The 22762-nt window shown below is 39.5% G+C and overlaps 2 protein-coding genes across 4 annotated transcripts; both read left to right on the top strand.

Annotated features, from left to right (window-relative positions):
- Positions 1–7675, top strand: RB195_016834 (uncharacterized protein; the record flags this gene model as incomplete). Of its 2 annotated transcripts, none has more annotated exons than XM_064183551.1 (11): positions 1–162; positions 850–971; positions 1482–1587; positions 2252–2395; positions 3630–3827; positions 3904–4036; positions 4657–4732; positions 6502–6693; positions 6810–6963; positions 7420–7533; positions 7595–7675. In XM_064183551.1, the coding sequence occupies 11 exons, from the start codon at positions 1–3 to the stop codon at positions 7673–7675; spliced, it is 1482 nt and encodes a 493-aa protein (XP_064039432.1). The 2 variants fall into 2 exon arrangements, with proteins under 2 accessions (XP_064039432.1, XP_064039433.1); XM_064183552.1 differs by having other exon boundaries at positions 121–162.
- Positions 7676–12069: 4394 nt separating this feature from the next.
- On the top strand, positions 12070–21494 carry RB195_016835 (uncharacterized protein; the record flags this gene model as incomplete). 2 transcript variants are annotated; one of them, XM_064183553.1, is made up of 11 exons in its annotated part: positions 12070–12234; positions 13957–14078; positions 15893–15998; positions 16351–16494; positions 18124–18321; positions 18368–18500; positions 19427–19502; positions 19566–19757; positions 20750–20903; positions 21259–21366; positions 21465–21494. In XM_064183553.1, the coding sequence occupies 11 exons, from the start codon at positions 12070–12072 to the stop codon at positions 21492–21494; spliced, it is 1428 nt and encodes a 475-aa protein (XP_064039434.1). The 2 variants fall into 2 exon arrangements, with proteins under 2 accessions (XP_064039434.1, XP_064039435.1); XM_064183554.1 differs by having other exon boundaries at positions 12199–12234.
- Positions 21495–22762: the final 1268 nt, after the last annotated feature.

Here is a 22762-nt window from a genome sequence, read left to right on the forward strand (position 1 = left end):
ATGTCAGCAACGTCATCAATTTGGCGAAATGGATTTCGTTATGTGTTGCTGATCTTGGGATTCTTATGTCTCACTTCAATCTGCTCAAACTATATTATTATTAATTTCACATTTATTTGTATGGCTGGAGATGACTCAGAAAGAGTCGATGCTGGAAATGGAGTCAGGTTTCATTGATTATGTACATACATTCCTTCCGATCAGCCCAAAAAATTCTCTTTGTGGTTATTTGCAAAGATTTTGCTAAAAATTTCGGGTTATTTCAAGAAAGAGGATGAAAATTCAAACTCTTTTCTGCTAGTTACGTCTCTCAGAGATTCTTGACCTCTCCCATTAGGTTTTCTGCTATTTTCCCATTTTTTCTTTTGATTTTTTACTTTCCCTTTAATCTAATTGCCCTAGTTTCGATAATTTCACCCTATTGTACTGTCTTTTGAAACCAGTGGTCATCGATTCTTTCACGATCCATTCGTCAAACTTCCCCCCATCTCCCAATAACTGGTATATATAAGCGGTAGAGCGGATAACAACGGTTACGGAAATACGGTAACCTCCAAATCAATGTGGATTTTCACATAATTTGTGCGGTATTTCGATGAGATTAGAGTGGAAATCCGAATGATGATGGGTACTGAGGAACTGAATGATGAGGTTCATTTGTGGACTTGAGGTAAACCGCAACATTAGATACAACACATACAATAGGTCTAAGAACCGTGTAACAGTCTGAATTGGGGAAAAAAAAGAGAATACGGGATATTATGTAAACCTCGAAGAAATTATCCAAGAAATATAAAATCTAATTTAAGAAAAAATTCACTCCATTTCTTATTCTAAACCTATTTCTAGACCTTTATAAATCGTTTCGACTACAGTTCAACTGAGAAGAGTTCAATAATATGGGCAGTGGCAGTTGGGACAATACTGGGAACGTTCCCGATTAACTACTTTTACATAAAATTCGGAGCAAGGTAAAGTTGAACTAATGATAAAGTATAGATGTGAATCACAAGCTTAGAAAAAATACACAGTGGTAGTGGAATCCAGAAAAACAACACAACAATAGTAATATTCTAATAACAAACAATAATACTAACCTTCAAGGTATCACCGCACGAATCTGAGGTGGTACGGATTTTAGGTGGAGTATTCGTATACGGGATGGGAGACTATGAAGAGTGGGTGATTCCGTCCATTTCTTCCTAACTGCCGTAAAAAACGGCCCGGAAGAAACGGCTTCAGGCGTTCCGGCGCGCTATTTTCTACAAGAAGTTCGATTGGAGCACGCCAGCCTTGCGCACGCGCCACATGTTCCCAGCCGTTTTTTTACGGCAATTAGGAAGAAATAGACGGAATTATCACCCTCTCCATAATCTACTAACCCCTATACGTATACTCCACCTGAAATCCGTACCACCTCAGATTCGTGGGGTGATGTCTTTAACGCATAAATCATCCATCATGGAATTTATCGATTTTAGATGGCCATTTTTTATTTCTGGTATAATGTCTGTGTTTTCCACTGCATTTATTCCATTAGCTGCATCGCTTGGCTTACCGTATTTACTCTTTTGTCGATTCGTGCAGGTATGTCTAGTTTTTTTTAAGTACTACTCTTCCAGAATTTGACGTTCACACTCTAGCGACTGGTTCTTTCTGATCGAAGAAATTTTTGATAGCAACGGTATCTTGTTCATATGTGGAAAAAACTTCCCCTCTCCTAAAGGCAGTCCTCTACAAATCCTCGAATACTCGCTACTCCCTGAAAAATTTCATAGATATTGAAGTCGTTGTTAAATTTATTTTTTTATACAATTGTTCACTTTACACAATTTTTATACATTCCCATAGTAATGCCTTTCATTTGATACAAGTCATAGATTTTTGTCTACCGTGGGAAAAGCCGGTATGAGTACGTTGAACCGAAGTTTTCCATTTAATCCTTATAAACTCGCAGTGGTACTCATGACTTTTCAGATTTTTGAAGCTGAGGTCTAATTTTCCTTTAAAATTCCAAAATAATTTTTGAATTTCGTAAAATGCGTGATTATATCAAGAGGAACAGTTGTTTCAATTTTTTGACTCCCTACTTCAAAATAACCGAACGAAAATGAGATCTGCTATGGTCAAAGGTAATGTTAAGGTTGCCATAGAAATTTTAGCACTGATTTCTTCCTGGGAAGCATTGGAACAATGAAACATTTTGTTGGTTTTAGTTTCGATCTTCTTCCAACGAGTTTAACGTTTTTAGGGTCTGGCTTATGCTGCTGATTTTGCCGCTATAGGAATATTGTGTGTCCGTTGGGCTCCTCTATCCCAAACGGGACTTTTTATCAGTGTATTAACAACGTTCACGCCGGTATCCACTGTCATCACTAATCCGTTATCCGGTTGGGTATGTTTTTTTTTTCGGAAAGATTATTCTCAAGTACAAAAAGTGGAACTATTTGACCTACATGAATAAAATGATTATTCCGCATATAACATAATTATAACACTGATAATATGTAACAACAGTAGTACAACTGCGTTAGGTTAGAGAATAATATTGATAATTCACATCCCTAGAATCTTTTAGGAATGCAAAGTTTGTTGTAACATCATTAATTTTCTGTATCGACCATCATCTTTTAGGTTTTCTTTAAAGAGAGTCTTGTCAGCGTTTTTTGAAGAGTCCAGAACTTTCGACTTTTGATCGATACCAATGATGTATCATGTGGTAGTTGTCACAAATTCTCGAAGCTTTTCGCCAACGGGACCTCTCCTTCCACACTATTTTCTTTTTGGGCTTATTCAAGGGTTAGAATTTACTAGAAACTGCTCCGGTAAGGAAACACGGATCACTGCTGTTATTCACGCCACTCAGCTTCAAAAACTCGTGGAGGCTCTTCAAGGGAAACCGTCGAGACAAATGGCTTCGGTGCATCTCCTTCATTCATGATAACGAGAATTCATCGTTAGCTTCCGCTACAGGAGCTAACGATGCCCTTCAAAAAAAAATCGAAGAGCTAGACTGGGGCATAATACTCCCACCTCTCTCCATATTCTCCTGACATAACTCGCTCTGGGTTGGGTGTAGTGTAGCGGTTAGACCGCTACACTACACTACCGCTTCCTGCACGATCGATCAGAGGTTCGAATCCGTCTTAGTGCTCACCAAACCTTTCATCTCTCCGCGGTCGATAAATTGGTACCAGACTTGCCTGGTAGGATAAAACACTGACTTGACACATCGGCTAGCCACCGCAAATCATTGTATAGGCCAGATACACGTTCGTAAACCTCAAGCGATTCCGAATTGAAGTGAACGTGGGAAAGCATCCGAAGCGGATTGATTAACGCCAGAAACTTTATCATTTATCCTTTAACTCGCTATGAGTATCGGTTATTCCGCCTCCTTAAGACTTTCCGGGCTATGATAACTCTCACCAAGTTTGATGACATTAATCGGGCGGAACTAACAATGGGGATTATATTGTTGATTTATTTTTCACTGTATGTTGGACAAAAATTAAGGAGAAAAAACTACAAAACTACAACTAAAAACTACAAAAATATCAAAATTTTCCTACCAACCTTATATTATTGCTCTAGTTCAACTTGTGACTATGCTATACGTACATTTGCAGCTTTGTGAGTCAACTCTTGGCTGGCGTTCAGCTTACTACATACATGCAGCTTTTGGACTCTTCGTTTTCATTTTGTGGATTATCTGTTATCACGACGATCCACACCTGCACCCAAGCGTTAGCGAAAAAGAGCTATCTAAGATTCAAAAAGACAAAACGCAAGCTCATATCGAACGGGACAGTTTTGTTCCATACAAGGTTTGTTCTAGGTTGATTGTTAGGTCTCAACTAGAGCATATGACCTTAGTAGAGCTAACAAAACTGTATTCTTTAGGAAATAATCAAGAACAAAGTGATTTTAATTGTATGGTTCAATGCTTTCACAGAAATGACGACGGTAACTTTGCTGCTCGTCTATGCTCCTATCTATTTCCATAATGTGCTAGGCTACGACATTCCCACAACTGGTATGGCTATTTATTGGGCGTTTCGCCGAAGGATCCAAAAAACACCTTTGTCCTTCAACATTCGTTCTTATTTACCACGATATCATTACTCTCGTTATGATTAGAACTGTGAGTTGAGCGGAACGCAGTGATCCTCGCATTTCCACGTTAAAATCAAACGTATTCAAATTTTATCTTTATCTGTGGTCTGAGGGGTCTTCAAGGTGACCTTTTACAATAGTACTAGCACCGCCATTGAATTGTTCCATGAATTACTTCCATCAGGCAGCTGTCCTATTTTTCTTGGATTTCTGAGCACCCATTTTCCAACATTTTTGCAAAGTCCGAAATAATTTTAAGATAGTCTTTAAGATAGTTCCGTTCGATTTACATACTAGTCTTTGGAGTAGAATGAGTTAAGCCATGGTGGGTGACCGCATTTTATTCCAGCCGGCGAAATGCTCAGGTATGTAGGTGAGAGCAGAAAGAATGGCGGCGTTGAGTAGGTGACCATGGAACCTTCTTGATATTTCCCTCTTGATTTTCGGAAACGTTGATCTTTTTGCTTTCAATACGACAGTACAATATAATTGCGATTCAACTATTTTTGTGCAGCTACACAAACACGGAATTTGATCCAGGCATTCTTGTATCGTTTGCGGCCAGCATTCATCTTCCACTCAAGTTCGTTGGAGGGCTCATCAGCGATCACGTCACGTGAGATTTCTGCTTATTTTGAAGATTCTGGTAAATTTCATAGAGGCAACTACATATTTGCTTACCACAAACACTGAATAGAAAACACTAAACCCAAAAGCAAACAACGATGTATCTCAATGTAGAGCCGTGAATAACAAGGGCGAAAAATGAACGAGCACCTTCTGCATAGGTTTTTTTTTACAGTGTTACTAGACTTTTTCGCTTTGTCCTGCCACACTCTCAAATAACGAAACTCGTCCACAACTTTAACTGGTTGTCCGTTCACTCTGATTCCTGCTGAGGTTGCCGCGGTCCCTCTGCTTTACATTCGTTGCAATGCAGCTCAATTAAGGTGAAAAACCCACAGATTGTGGACGAATGGATAGATATCATGTGAGCTCTAGCAGAAGATCCAACAGGATGGGCTCGGCTATGCTTAAGAACGACACATCCCAGCGGACTACGTCAGGTCGTAATATATTCCCATATATATAATATACCAGCCTGAACATCCGGCTAAAGCCGGATTTCAGGTTTATTTTAGTGTTCGCTTCCCTCGTCTTTACCGACCAATAAGAAATAACAGTAGCGACAATCTCCAAGTCCTCTCTTTCGAAACCTCGGCATTTGATAGTGTATCTATGTTTTCTTGTTATGCCAACGAGGTTTAGATGAAAGTTTTTTATTGGCCTGACGTTTCGACAAACTCGTCTTTTCAAAGGCCTGAAAATGGTTCGAGGTCTTTGATACCATGCATATCTCATCAAACTCCTCCTCTCTCCTCGCCAAGCCTCGATATTGTTCCTAGTACACCAAGCAAGACCTTAAAAGGAAAGCGACTGACCACTTTCATCGAGTTCTTAAAGATTGTCATCAAGGCGAATGAGATCTACGCACTGTGCAGTATCCTTAAGTACTGGTGTCTGGATAACGTTAATGAAGTGCATGTGGGGCAATCTTATAGCTTACAGTGTTACGAAGCTTACACTGGTAATTGATAAGCACTCATTTTTGTAGTTCGAATGTTCTTTTGTCTTGAAACCTCGCAACCTGGTAGTGTGGCACCTGAAGGGATAAACGTAGCATTGCTCCAGTCATCCTCTATTTAGGCCTCTGAAGACGGCGAAAAGCCGAAACGTCAGGCAAATAAAGATTCCATCTAAAAACCTCCCAGGCACACTTTAACAAAACACTCATTTTTGTTATTCATGGACGGATTTCTGACGGAAATCCAGAATGCTTCCAATGCCTTCCTGCATTCATTCAAGCTTCCAATCCATGAAAAAGGCAATTATCCGAAATATGGTCAAAACAGAAGCGACGTTTTTTTGGAAAATTAGAATTGTTTTTCTCTATCAACGGTTTCTTCAATATTTTTACCCATTAATCAACCAATTTTAAAATTTATTAACCCTCACTAACATATAAGAGAAACTAACTTGCCTTATCAAAGCCAACATAAATAGCACCATAGTTTTGGACAATGGTGAAAAGGTAAAGTACTCGCCTATCAAGTGCAGGTTGGCTAGCGATGGTTCGGCTCCTCAACGCTGCAGAGCTTTGCATCATCACGGAGCATTTTCGTGACACACAGACAAAAACACATATATATATATATATATATATATTTATATATACATGGAAACATGGGTTATTATATAGCATCATTATATATATATATATATATATATATATATATATATTGAGCAAGACAAGTCACCTAATGATGCTAGAAGCAAAAAGAATATCGATGTAGAGGTCGATGTAAAATTAAATTTCGTTTCCAGATGCGTGTCGGAACGTTACAAAATGTGGTTCTTCAACTCAATCGCTGTCGGTTTAGCGGGCGTTTTTTGCGCGCTGATCGGAGTGTTTCCAGCTGACTGGTCAAAGACTGGAGTAGCACTGTTTACGCTCGTAATTACGTGCATGGGAATGAATCCGGGTGGATTTTACAAATGCGGCACTCTTTCATCACGGTGAGGAGATTTTTTACGGCAACAGATATGCAACACTCAACCTCTAGGTGCATACACCTGAAAGAAATCGATACAGATTAAATCCATCATTCTCAGTCCGCTGTTTTCTGTTTCAGCCAATACGCTCATTTTGTCTTGGCTACTATTCAGTTCATGAAATGTGTTGCACTATTCGTTGGACCTGCTATGGTCGCTTTCTTAGTAACGGATGAGCGAAACCACGATCAGTGGAAATATGTGTACTGGATCAACGGTTTCTTGCTGAATGTGGTAAGACACTTATTAAAGGCATCACCCCACGAATCTAGGGTGGTGCGGTTTCAGGTGGATTACGCCTATACGGGGTCGTAGATTATGGAGCGGAGCGTGATTCCGTCCATTTTTTCCATTTCTTCCCGATTGTCGTAAAAAACGGCCCGAAAGATGCGGCGGGTGCACAGGTCTGGCGCGCTCCAGTCGAACTCGTTGTAGAAAATAACGCCCCGAAACGCTAGAAGCCGCATCTTTCACGCCCTTTTTTACGGGAATGAGGAAAAAATGGAAGAAATTGGCGGAATTACCCTCCTCTCCATAATCTACGACCTCGTACAGGCATAACCCATCTGAAACCCGCACCACCCCAGATTCATGGAGTGATGCCTCTAAGCCATGTTGTCTACAGTAACCTCCCACATCCTCACATGGATCAATCGTTACACTATTCTCATTGTGACATCACCTTTACAGGCAAATTTCGCCTTCATTCCTATCGCTACTGACAAACCAGCTCCATTCACTCTTATCACAAGAACAACTAGAAAAGTCCACGCTGAAAGCGCTGATGGTTTTCCGGGAAATCCAGTACTTTTTTCTCCTGATTTTCGTTTACATAAATCAATCGATGTGAATATTGTCATTTCAGATCGCCAGTATTGAGATGAATAGAAACAATAGGACAAATAATGGATCTCGACATTGTATTGTAGTAAATAAATACCTATGATGATGATGTGAAACTCTCACAATTGCCAGCGCACTTTCTGAATCGAGAAATGTTTTCCAATCATCTCATCCGAAATAAAATCTGAGAAATATTTTTCTGTACGGCTACCTAATCAAAAATCTGTGGAAGGGTTAGGTAATGATTTGTGATTTGGTTTGGTTTCGGTTTGTTTGACGGGGAATGTGTACTTCTGATATTGAGTTAGTGGCAAGATGAAATTTCCTCGACCACCAATTTGATCGATTGACACGAAGAGAAAAATCGTTTCCTATCCGCTGAGATTGCTGAGCATCCAAATTGAGTTTCTTGTTCTTCAGTATCCAAAATTTTTCGCTTTATAAACATTAAAGACTACTCTTCATTGGTTTAACAAATTGTTATTCAATACCATTCACTCCAGTTAAATGGTTTGTATCAAAAGATATCAGACGGCGAGCATTAGAATCGTGTATGAGCCCATTTGGAAACAAATATAGGTTAAAAGGAACAACTACGATATAAGCTGTGCAACGAAGAGAATGAGTAACGCATGAAATCTCAAAAATAGAAATCCAGTGTAACATGGCGAGACGTAAAAATCCTAAAAGTTCAACAAAACAAGCTCCTTAAAAGAGGCAGAGATGCGACTCTAACGAGGAAGTCGAGAAGGTTCTGTGGGTTGGGCTGATCCGGAGTTCAATCGTTCGGTTCGATTCGGAGGTAGATCATATATTACGACAATCATTAGAAGAAATCCTATTGTTCAGCCAGAGACATGAACTCATCTTGTTTCATATGGAACTCCGTTACATCATAAGTTTTTTTCCTTTTTTTTTTATCACTGCTAATTTGTATACAAGCAGAAAGCAGAAGCGTGGTCCGATCTCAAATTCCAGACGTGACCGTGTTCCAGTCTGTTTCTGCCTTATTAATTCCCAAAATACTCTTCAGCAATTTTCAATCGGATAAATTGTACTGAAGAGAAAGTGATGGTTAGAGATTAATCACAGTATATAGCACGAATAGGAATTTGTGAAAAAAATCTGGATTGATTTCGAAAATTTTCAAGTAAACCTTGCGACTGTATAAAATTTTTATTTTTTTTTACTGCCAAAAAAATTCTGAAAACCAAGGTCAAACTTTTGCAATTTCTCCTTTGCGAACATTTGCCGGATCCAACTAGTTCCGATAATATTGGAGAAAAAAAAAACCTTATTATGGGTGAGAAATAAGGCATAACGCAACCTACTACTGTACATTTTTACTGTAAACCTAAATTTTTACAAATAAACCGCTTTAGTAGCTCTATCACTATCATTTGTAATAGAATTTGTTTTTTTCTCTTCGGAGAAAGGACGATTTCTTCTTCAAAATCCTGGTCATCAGCCGAAAATTAAAAAGGATGTAAATTGCCGGAAGGTTTAGGTGTGTGAATCGCTTTAAATGTAGTGTTGAGTTGATTTTAGTAAGAAAATATCGACGAAAAGATAAGAGATTTTCCAGATTCAAATGTGATTTAAGTTATGATTTTTTTTTGCCGCTTCAATGGAAAAATTCTAGAAATGATTACCAATAAATCAGTTCCTTACTGCCTTTCTTTTAGTAACGTCATAAGAACACAGGCATCCTGCTTATTCGGCGAACAATCGTGATCAATTCCTTCCACGAATGCCATTATTGATAGGACCGAGTCTCTGATTTCAATAACAACAATAACGGAACTCTTTGTCTTTATCTCTTTAAAGAAAATTCTGTGATTTTTTTCATAAAGTCTACTTCGCGGAAATAATAAAATTTATTTCAATAAATAGAAGATAATAATGGTACACAGAGTATATAATTTCTTGGGAAAAGAATGGATCTGTCTAACTCAACTTTTTCAGCTCGAATAGAACGGGAAAATTTGGAAAAGGAAATTTCATTGCGACTTGAAAATTTATGATTATAAACGAAAGGGAAATTTCTGGAAAGTTACCTTCTTTGAATGGATGCCATAGATATTTACCATATACGTAGTATGTAGTAAAGCATTTTATTAATTTTGCCAAACCATGAGAAGGCTGTGATCTATCAATGGTTCCAAAATCTCAGGAACGAAAAAAAATCCCTGTGTAACTTTTACTAATACCATATCGAACGATAATTCATTGCAAGCAAATCCATTTGTGACAGCCCCGAACCTACCATGATAATTTTGTTTACTATACTAAAGGCGATTTTTGTAATGTATAGTATGTGGATTCATTGAACTCACAAAGAGCTTCATAATTAGTGGAATTTAATGAGTGAATGAAGTGAATTTCTAGTAAGTAAATTGTAGTTTTCAACAGAAAACTTGTGACGATCGAACGGTTGCAGCTGAAGTGAAATGGGGGGGGGGGCAGAAGATGTGTTGGATCACTGTCAAAATGGAGATTTCTCAACATTTCTCCCTGTCAAAATGAAATTTCTCAACATTTCAACGGTGGGCGTGGGTGTAGTGTAGCGGTTAGAGGTTCCGCTTCCTGCACGATCGATTGGAGGTTCGAATCCGCCCTAGTGCTCACCAAGCCTTTCATCCCTCCGGGGTCGATAAATCGGTACCAGATTTGTCTGGGAAGAGAAAAACATTGACTTGACACATGGGCTAGCCACCGCAAGTCATTGTATAAGCCAGATACACGTTCGTAAACCTCAAACGATTCTGAATTGAAGTGAATGTGAAGGCGCATCCTAAGCGGATTGATTAACGCCAGAAACTTTATCCTTAAACTTTGTCCTTTATTCAACGGCTGATGAGATGAGCGGATGGCGTATCTGCTTCAAATTCTCCCTTGATCTTCGTTTAAGAGTAGGATGCAATTTTTTCCCACCAGGTAATCAACTAAATTTCCTGGGCCAGAAACGCACGCGGAGCTGATCTCTGCTCGTTGAATTATTTCTTTCTGCCTTTTCACCATGATTTACTGTGCTTTTGTTTTGCATTTGTGCTTGTCACTTCCTTCATGATGCGGCATATGAGCGCAATAAATGAATAAAGCAGTAAATATTTCTCCCCTTCTATATTTTAGCAAAAAAAGACAGAAATAAGGGATGCATTGGATGGTTTCATGCAAATTGCCTATTTTGAATTCATAGCCGATTGCGCTCTGACAGAATAATCACCGTCTGAGATAAATTTCTTCAATGTCATCATCATTTTCGTCATCATTCATCGTCTTTGAACTTTACACGATCTTAAGAACTTAATCATCTACTGATTTTTACTCTATTAAATTTTACAAAAGGTTTAAGGCGAAAATAAAGGTTTAAGTATGTATATGAAGGGTACAAATCCAATCGACATATAGTTGTGTTCATTTCTCGTTGTTTGAATGATTTTCGCAGATCTCATTTTTGGATTAGATCCTGTAAATTTTGTTGACTGAAAGAATATTAACTACTTAAAAAAGTCAAAATAAATTAGATAGAGGATAAAACTGAAAGTGGATCGTTTCGCCTCCTTTCCTCCTTTCACCTTTAAAAGCAGCTTCTTTCATATGCTACACAGCTCTTCAGCACAGTTGCCTACACAGCTCTTCTTTTCCCTTATTGGGCTCTCATCGTTTTTCATCCAAAAATATGTTCAATATTTGGCTCACATATCGAGAGACGTATAAATGTTCGGTCAAAATATTCCCGATAGACTTTATGAACGGTTTGAAATGTTCGATGATGTAATGTGTTTCGGAATTTTTCGATTCCCTTGTTTTATTTCTTCTCAGCAACTTCTTGACTCTATAATAAGGTAATAAATCTAATGGTTGCAAAGAGAGTAAAGGGAGCAAAGAAAGAGAAAGAGAGAGAGAAAGGGAGTTAAACCTGTTGCGCGATAAAATAAAAACAAATGCACATCTTACATATAAACCGACCACATAAATCTCCGGACTTTTCCTATAAAAACGACGATGAACGTTGTTGGAAGGAAATCGATTAGGAATAGATTGTAAGACACCTCCAGACCGTATATGAACAGCGCTGGCTCAAAGAAACGTGCCTTCACCATTGCCACCGTGTCTTTTCTCATAAATAGTTTATTCTTTTCAACCAAAACATTCCGGAAATCTTTTAGGGGTCATTTTTTGAAATATGTATAGATCTTTATTTTCTTTAGAAGGATGTTTAGAAGGTCGTTCATGAGAAAAATTTCTCTTTTTCACTTTTTCACGAATTCATGGAATTTATAATCTGTATTCATACCTTTTTCACTTTCCTTACTATTCGGATGGGTCAGTATGCTATGAACTGGCCACCTTCACGTTCTTCCTTTGTTTACTTAATTGTGTTTTTTTTTTGAATTTCTGATTCATCACATAGTTCATAAAATCTTGAATTACGATCATATGTTGGGAAAAAGAAATTTCTCTTTTTTGTTATGTTGTTTCAACGCATTCCAGATGTACTCAAAAGGATTTCTCTTCAAATTATGTCGGAATAATTTTCGTTATTTGCTATTGTTTATTGGCTTCTTTTGCCTTACTTCTACAAACTCAAATTATTCTATTATTAACTTTACTTTCATTTGTATGGCAAGTAATTCCAGCTCAAATGAGCAGAATCAGGTGAGAATGTTCTGTACATACTCTTTCTCAGAGAACAGCCCTCAATACCTAATAATTCATTTCCCGCCACCTCAAACAGTAATAGAATAAGTTGTATATAATTTTTGGAAACTTTGAAAAAAAAACATGAAAGGTGTGGCCCCACAACAATTAGCAGGATTAAGGATTAAAGATTAAAGTACTTTTAAAAAAGTCTTTTTCTGAAAATCATTACTTAAAGACATCACCCCACGAATGTGGGATGGTGCAGATTTCAGATGGAGTATTTTTATAAGGGCGGGTGTGGTCTAGCGGTTAGAGGTTCCGCTTCCTGCACGACCGATCAGAGGTTCGAATCCGCCCTAGTGCTCACCAAGCCTTTCATCCTTTCGGGGTCGATAAATTGGTACCAGACTTGTCTGGGAGGATAAAAACACTGACTTGACACATCGGCTAGCCACCCGAAGTAATTCTATAGGCCAGTTACACGTTCGTGAGCCTCAAACGATCCCTGAATTAAAGTGAACGTGGGGACGCATCCGAAGCGGATTGATTTACGGCAGAAACTTTATCCTTTTTACTTTATTCTTGTAAGAGATAGTAGATTATGGAGAAGAGAGTGATTCAGTCCATTTCTTCCTAATTGCCGTTAAAAAAACGGCCCAGAAGATGCGGCGCGGCACAAGGCTGGCGCGCTCCAGTCGAACTTCCTGTAGAAAATAGTGCGCCAGAACGCCTGAAGCCATATCTTCCAGGCCGTTTTTTACGGCAATTAGGAAGAAATGGACGGATTCACCCTCCTCTCCATAATCTACTATCCCCTATAAGAATACTCCACAAGAAAGTCGTACCACCTCAGATTCGTGGAGTGATACCTTTAAACGCCTACACGCCTCTCTACAATGAAAGACACGAAGGAGGAATGATTTAATACTCAAAATTTATGAATGATTTATGAAAATAAGATTGGCAAGACAGCCCACGATCAATTAGTTTTTTTTTTTTTTTGTACTTTCATTTCTCAGGAAAAAAGAGAGCTTTTCTCAGACAGCAGACCACTCAGATGTAAGTAGATTAATCACAGCGTGAAACGAGGCTGATGATATTTGGGTCCCAGTGGGCAAATATTGAGTTTGGATTACGAGTAGAACCATGGCCCCGCTCAATTCCCCTTGATCGTCCTGAACAACGAAAACAAGAAAGGAAAACGGCATTTGTTCCTACAAGGTACCCAAGACAATTATACACGCTCTCCTTTCTTCAGAAGCCTATCTACTGGTTTTACTTTTGAATAGGTTCCCAAGGATACCTCATTGATTTCTGACTGCACGCTTGTGGATGCGGTGCGTGTATAAATGTGGCGCGTCCTAACGTACCTCGTAGGGACAAAAGCCGTTTCCCACGCTACGCTGTCTTTAATTATGATTGGGGTAAATGGCGGCGCCATACTCATACTCGTAGTTCCCATTCTATAATTGGATACAGAAATCTAAAGATAGTCAGTTTCATGAATCTTATCGCTGTCAATAAAGTAAATAGAAGGGGGGAGGGGGGAAGGGGGAGGGGTTAGGAACAGTTAGTAGCACTCAAATGGAAATTAAAAAAAAATAACTGCGATCTTCCTCCTATCAAATCTCATGAAAAATTTTCACTGGTTTATCAGCATCACTAGATTGATTCTAAACCAACTTCCTCTGTAGTCGTATAAAATCCCATGACAATCTAACGACAGTTTTTTTCCAGACCTCTGCTTGTAGTGTGGATTATACTACTGCAGAAAAGACAGCGATCATGTGGGCAGTTTCAATTGGTACCATAATTGGAACGTTTCCTCTCAATTACTTTTATACAAAATATGGAGCCAGGTTTGAAATTAGAGAAGCATTTAATTATTAATGAGTAATATGTATATATACTTCAATTTTACAGTAATCCTTCTATTAAAGAAGCACTAAAAATGTGGCTGTTGGCTTTAAGGGAGTGTTTAAAATTCGCACATATGCAGTCGTCAGACTAACAAAGTTCCCCAAATTTTTATCTGCCCACGAACTGTTTCGTTGACATTCAATCTGTAGCCTGCGCTAATTTTTTTATGAGTGATTTTTGATGTACATAAAGTTCTTGATTGGTTCTATTGGGTAACGTTTTGGCAAATCACTTTTTTTGGATACTAAATAGGAAATTTACGAAGCCTACGCCTACTTTTTTAAACACTGACGTAACGAATGCACTAAATGCTCACCTTGGATTGGAGAAGCCGTCGACCAATCGATCACGAGAGCGATGATTGGAATGTTTCATTCAAATCAGAAGAGCCATGGGAAGATATGGCGCGAGCTCCCGCCTGATACAGAGACATTCTTCCTTGTGAATCATTTCAGGGTTCTGGAGTAGATTTAAAGGCATCACCTCACGAATCTCAGTTGGTACGCCTATACGGGGTCGTAGATTATGGGGAGGAGGGTGATTCCGTCCATTTCCCCTTAATTGCCGTAAAAAACGGCCCAAAAGATGTGGCTTCGAGCGTTCCGGGACGCTACTTTCTACAACGAGTTCGATTGGAGCGCGTCAGCCTGGTGCATGGGCCGCATCTTCCGGACCGTTTTTTACGTGATTAGGAAGAAATGGAGGGAATAACCCTCTTCCCCATAATCCGTACACCCCGTACAGGCATAACTCACCTGAAACACGCACCACCACAGTTTTGTGAGGTGGTGCCTTTAAAATTCCTCGAGAGTTGACGTTCAAAAGTAGTATGCCATGATTCGAATCCTGATTTTAAAATTGGCTCCGTTGTGTTTTTGTGTTCGTTGGGTTCCCGAAGGTGTCTAAATCCATTACTTATCCATCACTTCCTGCCATTCGCATGCTCTCCAACACGAATATGTAGCTGTCGAGCTCTTTTTTTAGGATCCTAGTCGCCGCAGTTCGTGCAAGAAATTAGGATTATACCAGATCTCATGTAATCCTTTACATGTGGGAGAAATAATACAGTTTTTTGTTGTACAGATGGTATCGTACAAGCGGTTCCAAACTAGTTGAAACTTTAAATTGTTCAGTGGTATTTCCGCAACCGAAACGGGGCTATCTAGATTTTCTTTGTAGGTTGTGCTGCTCACACAATCCATTCACTGGATTACCCTAGAACTTCTTGTGAGACCTCATAAACTATCTTTTTTTGCTGCTTAGAATTAAAAAGGAATTATGCCCTAGCGCATACTTGTACTTATATTTTTGTTTAATTACCTACACTTACTTCCGCTGAGGTTTATCGAAAGTCAAACATTTCTACTTGAGTTTACTCGTAGACCAGATTTTTTCTTTTCTTTTAGAGCACAGTGTTGATGAGGGTTGATAAGCAGTTAAAGGCATCACCACACGAATCTGAGGTGGTGCAGATTTCAGGTGGAGGTGATTCCGTCCATTTTTTCCTAATTGCCGTAAAAAACGGGCTGGAAGATGCGGTGCCGCACAAGGCTGGCGCGCTCCAGTCGAACTTCCTGTAGAAAATAGTGCGCCAGAACGCCTGAAGCCATATCTTCCGGGCCGTTTTTTTACGGCAATCAGGAAGAAATATACGGAATTACTCCCTCTCCATAATCTACGATCCCGTATACGAATACTCCACCTGAAATCCGTACCACCTCAGATTCGTGGAGTGTTTTTTTTTCTCGTTCAGATGGCCGTTCTTTATAGCTGGTGTGATGTCATCAGTGTCGACAGCGCTTATACCAAAAGCAGCTATGTTTGACTTAAGAGTCTTGTTGCTTCTTCGATTTATACAGGTGCAGTTGTGATTGCGCAAATTTTCTTCTTAGGGAAAATTTTGGTGCAGACCTCAGGAAAGGTGCTTAGATATTTTTGCTCGGGTGTCGTGACCTTGCAGCTATAGTCTTTTTACGCTTTACACACACTCTCTTTCCTGAGGTCTGCCCCAATCAAACGTGCAACGCGGCTATTCGGACAAAGATTTCTATAACGACCGTACAGTTCTGTTTGTAAGAGCGATAATGAAAGGAAAAATTACATAAAGCTTACTTACTTACTAAAAATTAATGCAAGACACTACAGAAGAAAATGCAACGAATTATGCTTTACAGTTGCAATATCAAGAAAAAAATCCTTAGCAAGATTTAGGGTGTGTCATACTCGGCTAACTTTGGAGCTATTGGAGTCCTTTGCGTTCGTTGGGCTCCATTGTCTGAGACTAGTATTTTTATTAGTACCTTGACAAGTTTCACACCTTTTTCCGCCACAGCGACGAACTTTATTTCTGGATGGGTGAGTTTGAAATTTCTATAGATCTCTGAGTTTGTACGGGTCTAATTCGCTAGTGCTCCATCCAGAGCAACAGAGCACTAGTTGTTTGACAGCTAAAGCTTTGACTCAAGTCTCTGCTCTATGGTTAGCTGTGACGGAGCGTAGCTGAAGTTCTAGCCAAATAATTGCAGTAATATAAACTCACAATACAATCTTTATTACTGGTTCGAACTTTTGTTGTCCTGTCGAAGGCGTTGCAGTTGGCACGCTAACACACATACTTGGGCTCATACTACACTCTTGTGCAAGACTTAAAGGCAGCACACCACAAATCTGAGGTGGTACGGATTTCAGGTGGTGCATCCGTATACGGGGTAGTAGATTATAAAGATCGGGGTGGTTTCGCCCATGTCTCCCTGAATCACTGCAAGCAGCCGGCCCCTGAATGCTGTATTGTACGATGCCTTCTGTTGCAGCACGCCACCCTTGCACGCGTAGCGTCCCTTACTGCCTATCGGGACAGTTCGAATTGATTTTCGACGAATCGCAGGGAGGAGGCGGTGCAAGTGGTGGAGCGTTGCAATAGATGGCGTCGTACAAAACAGCATTCTGAAGGTGGCTGCTTGCACTGATGCAGGCAGAGACGAGCGGAACTACCCTCGTCTCCGTGATCTACCACCCCGTGTACGAATACTCCATCTGAAATTCGCACCACCTCAGATATGAAACGTATACCACGGTCGAAACGACGTGGGGCACGGTGTAGTTACATAAATGGCTACATTTGAAGCAGCTCGATGGAGCTTAGCGGAGGATCGTTGTGGGACCCTCGCCAGCACCGCATATCTCTCAATTCGCGATTGTCCCACTTCGATTCCAACCGCTACGCGCTACCGCGCCGCTTCATGCGCAGCCGCTTACACAAGTGCAGCGTGCCTCATTTCGTTTCAAACCTACTATAACATTGTATTAACAACCCAGTCTAAATGAATTAAACTGCGGGAGTATGTTGCCAGAGGTTTCCCAGTCGTACTCAGAAAACTGGACGTCGCATCGCGTGAGGTCAGGGTGAGTACAGCGCGACTTTGACCTGCAGCGCCCTACTACAAGATTTCTTTAGCAACCTTGTGGTCAGCATGGGATAACGTTGCGGGGCATGCTTTATCGTCCATGGTGATCACACACCCTATTAGGAACCATGTCGTTCTTTTCGTAATGTCCGCAGGACCATAATAAATCGCGGTGACTTTGGTATTACCTCCGACTGGAAGTTTAATTTCTGTTCGTCTCGTTGCGTATTTCTATCAGTTGCCTTGTGGAAAATGAAATTTTGGGGCATACCCTTATTTCTAGTGACTTTAGCTTACGTGACATAGATCCTCTAAGCCTAATGCTCAGGTCTTAGGGCCTCGAGTGATTTAGTTATTCACTTCCAGAAGTAGAAGTGCCACCGAGTGTCTTCTCCCCCCCACCTCCAACCACATTTTACCCATCGCATTTTTATGCTGTAGTGTACTAATTCTTTCTATGTATGTTCAAGTTTCACTGCTATGTTACTTCGCAGTAACATTATCCAGAAGTTACTCTCAACCTTAAGTTTTGCACAGTAGTGAATTTTCTAGAATAACATTATAAACCTACAGTTTTCAGTTGTGTAACACAAGATTTGGTTGGCCGTCCGCATTCTATTTTCATGCTCTTTTCGGAGCTCTAATGTTCCTATTTTGGGCACTTTATTATCGTGACGATCCGCAGTTTTATCCTATTATTAGTGAAAAGGAACTCCATAGAATTCAGGAAGGCAAGACACTGGCGCATATTCAACGAGACAGCTTTGTGCCTTATAAGGTAATGCTATTGATGAGTGATTATTGTGTTATTTTTTGTTTTGTAGGAACTATTAAAAAACAAGGTAGTTCTTATCGTATGGTTCAATGCTTTTGTGTCGTTGGTAACTCTGACGTTACTAATAACGTACGCTCCACTGTACTTTCATGAGGTACTCGGATTTAGCATCCTAGAAACAGGTACGAAATTTACCCCAAGACAGAAAAATTATGGACTATCATTCAGGTAGTGCAGATACCTGAATAGACTAAGTTTAAAGGGTTCGGTTGGATTGGAACTTTTTTTCTTCTTGTTATCTTTGATCGCTCATTAAAGCTCCCGTCTCAGTTTTGCAGAGTTTTTCAACAAAACAAAGTTTTTTAATGTGAGATCATTTTGAAAATGTTGTCACGTGAAGTGGTGTATTTATTAAAGTCGATAACAGTCTATAAGAATAATAATAATCTATTCTTATTTTTAAAATTTTTCTTTTGCTTTCCCCCATTCTTTTTCTTTCTTATCCTTTTTTGTTCTCGTAAACTATCATTAGGAGCGCTTTGTCACCATTTTGAACATTGTCGAAACCCATAGCAAAAGAGCAAAGTTGAGGTAGTAGACTGTGGATCTCAGCGTGGTTTCACTTAACTTCCGTTAATCGTCGTAAAAAATAGCTTAGGAATCGCTTATGTTTAAACGAGGTACGTGAGAACCCTCTATGTACAAGATCCGGTCCCCTCAGCAGCCTATTCGTTGGTTTCACTTGGAAAGACCGGCGGGAAGACATTATTGATTTTGCCACCGCACGCGCTTGGGTGCGGCGCGTGCTCAAGGGAGGCGAGTTACTACTGGAACAATCTTCCAAGCCGTTTTTTTACGATTTTCAAAGATGAGCGGAATCACACTGGGCCCCTCTATCTACTACCCGAACTCTACGCGTTCGTTGTGGGTTCCACACTGCCTCAAAATCGTGATACGTTGTCTTTAATTATTTTCATCTTTATTTTTATTTATTTGTATTTGTATTTTTATTTATTTTTTACTTTACTATTAATTTTGCTAGCCAACCAATAGTAAAGGGACTAGAAACGGCTATTTTATTATTATCTTTGAATTTTACTTTACAAAGGTACTCTCGCATCAATTTCTTCTGCCATTCACCTCCCCATAAAAATTGCCGGTGGAGTTGTTAGTGATCGACTCACGTAAGTATCGTAAGTAACAAATGAATGATGAATTTTTCTCTCCAGAAGTCCCTTTTTATTTAGAATCATCTCAGAACGTGGTAGAATGTGGTTATTCAACACTATCTCCGTCGGGATGACAGGTGTTTTTTGTACGTTGATTGGAATTTTTCCAAACGATTGGGGGAAGACGGGCGTTGTATTGTTCACACTTGCCACCACGTTTATTGGACTTAATACGGGTGGATATTACAAATGCGGAACTCTTTGTGCAAGGTAGTTACTTCCTATAATTTTTCTATTCTTAAACAACTATCAGCACCGTAATTACATCATTGCATGGATAAAGTTTAAAAGTTGAAGTTTCTGGCGTTAATCAATCCGTTTGGGATGCGCCCTCACGTTCACTTCAATTCAGAGTCGTTTGAGGCTCCACCAATGTGTAACTGGCAGTGTAACTAACTACAGTGACTTGCAGTGGCTAGCTGATGTTTAAAGTCAGTGTTGTTATCCTCCCAGACAAGTCTGGTACCAGTTTATCGACCCCGGAAGGATGAAAGGCTTGGTGAGCTTGATCATGAACATGAGCGGATTCAAACCTCCGATCGATCCTGCAGAAAGCGGAACCTCTAACCGCTACACTACACCCGCCCCCATTGCACGGAATTATCTATCAATTAGACGAATATTTTGTCCAGTTAAAGGTAGGGCGGGTATAGGGCAGTCAGTAAGGGATTTCCCCGTGTCTGCACGATCGATTGGAGGTTCGAGACCGACATACCGCCAGCTAAGTCCATCATTCCTACGGGGTCGATAAATTGGTGCCAGAAATGTCTGGGAAGATAAAAACCAAGCCCTCTTACCGAAGTGCGCTACTGTGACCCTCTTCTGTAGATTACTAGCGGAAATGTCTTTTTATGTGGAATGGAACTGTTCGCTGTAGCTTCCAGAGCCTACCCTGCTTGGCCTTGTGGATATTTTAAACTGAATCGATTAGGATATGCTGGATTATTTTATGTGGATCGGAGTTAATCTTGCAAGCAACCACGTTTTGAAAACGATTTCGGAGCCTATTACTTACCTAAAATATAAGGGTATAAAATCACGAAAAGCAATAAAATCCCGCTGTGTATGTCTATGTCCATTCGACACAACAAACTTTGAAAAGCTTCAATTTTCCTCAGTATTTATTTTTTTCTTATTCTTTACTTTTGTATTTTCTTCTTCTTCTTTTCTTTTGTTATATTTTTCTCGATATTTCTCTTTAGACAATATGCTCATGTAGTTCTAACTGTTATACAATTTATGAAATGTGTTGGTTTATTTGTTGCCCCGGGAGTTCATGGCATATTTGTGCAGGATGAAAGCAGATACGATCAGTGGCGATATGTTTTCTGGGTTCACGGGATTCTACTTATTATTGTAAGTGTAGCTTGTATACTATAGTCATGCTAATTTTTTTGTAATTGTTTGAAATATTTCCCCAGAAATAAAAACATTTGTCAATATCATGACCTAGGCAGTGCTCAGCTCGTAAACTCTTTGAGCTACCATTAATTTTGGTAAATTACAACATTGTCGTATTTCCTCAACTCCTGGACTATTGAGGGGAAGATCGTCAGTTATTTCTTCCTAGAGGGGCACTAACAGCAGAGCAGTTTACGAGCGAAGCCCAACTCCTTCTAGGCCTTATCTTTCCGTACTTTTTCACTCGTTATTACCGTGATTGTTTCAGAACATTGAAGTTTCTAATGAAAAGTGAAACATTTCTTTTCAGGCTAACTTTATATTCCTTCCTATAGCAACCGACAAACCTGCATCGTTTACGAATATAACAAGACTGACAAAGAATTATGGGTCGTTATCTGAATCGAATAAGTCGAATGTTATTTATGTTTACTTTTCTTTTTTTTTTTACTTTCTTTTCTAGAATGTTTAGATTGTTTATGAGATTTAATGGTAAAAACATGGCAATTATTTCAGAGAAAAATTGAGGAAGCTATCACCCACTGATGTCAGTCGACGACCCGGCGAGAAATTTGAAAGCAGAAAAAGAGAACTACTCACAAAGGGAATTCGACCGATTTCTATAATTTTAAATGAATAAAATTATGATTTTATTTAAAATATAATAATTTTATCTTTTAGTGTGTCCTTTTCTAATCTTATCTCTTGCTTGTATTTTCGCTATGGCGAGTCGCTCAGCTATGTAATTTTGGAGAGACGATCGGCAGTATTAGTCCTGAGATAGCTAATAATTTTAAGAATAAAGGATTAAGTCACTGGAGTATCAATCCACTCGGGACGCGCCAACGCGTTTTACTGGAATTCGGAATCGTTGAGGTTTTGGAACGCATGTTGGCCTTTACAATGACTTGCGGGGGCCAGCAGATGATCAAAGCATTCTCCTCGACAAGTCTGGTACCAATTTATCGACCCCGAAGGGATGAAAGGCTTAGTGAGCCCTAAGGGGGATTCGAACCCTCGACTGTGTGGCTACAACGGACCTCTAACCGACTGCGCCACACCCGCCCCAATAAATTTAAAAAAAGCTATACATTGTTAATTAAAATCTAATAATGATACCCGTGGTAAAAATCTGAGCTGTGACAGGAAACTGGAGGCTGCAAGCACGTTACGCAGTTCATCATGAAAACCACTAAGAAAGCAATAGGAAAATAATTGTTGGTACTTATGGATGTGCCTCCTATGACTTATGGTGTGATGGTTAACGAGTAGCGAAAAAACGCAGTAGTTATCAGTGTTCATGTCAGATTCCTATCGCTGCGATTTGAAACGGAGTCTGAAGTTATTACAACCGTTAAAAAACCCTATTACACACTCTTAGACGTGCTGTTTATCTGACCTAACGACGGCCTTCTCGTACCTCCTCAGTTTATGCTTCATCATTTTGCTGCATTGTGTTTTTTTTTAATGCGGATGTTGGGAGAATTTACAATTTTCTGTAATCCTATATCCATTTCTGCGATTTTTCTCCTCGGTGCTGAATGTCATCATCGTAATCGAAAAGCCACATTCGGACTGCGATTGGTTTTTTTTTTCAAAAATCTTCTCCAAGCGAAATTTTTTTGAATCGTGAAATTTACCGCTGAGTGGATGAAATTAAAAATTATCTAATTTCATTGCCGATCACATGAATTTCCAGTACTCACAATATCTGTACATAGCATTGCACTCGGTAAGATACGGTGAACGATGAACGTGAAACAAGCACGTGGTCCTCTCTCTGAGGTATCACCGATGGAAGGAGCACAAATTAA

The sequence above is a fragment of the Necator americanus genome, chromosome II (genome assembly GCF_031761385.1).
Source record: "Necator americanus strain Aroian chromosome II, whole genome shotgun sequence".
In the NCBI taxonomy this organism is placed as follows: domain Eukaryota; kingdom Metazoa; phylum Nematoda; class Chromadorea; order Rhabditida; family Ancylostomatidae; genus Necator; species Necator americanus.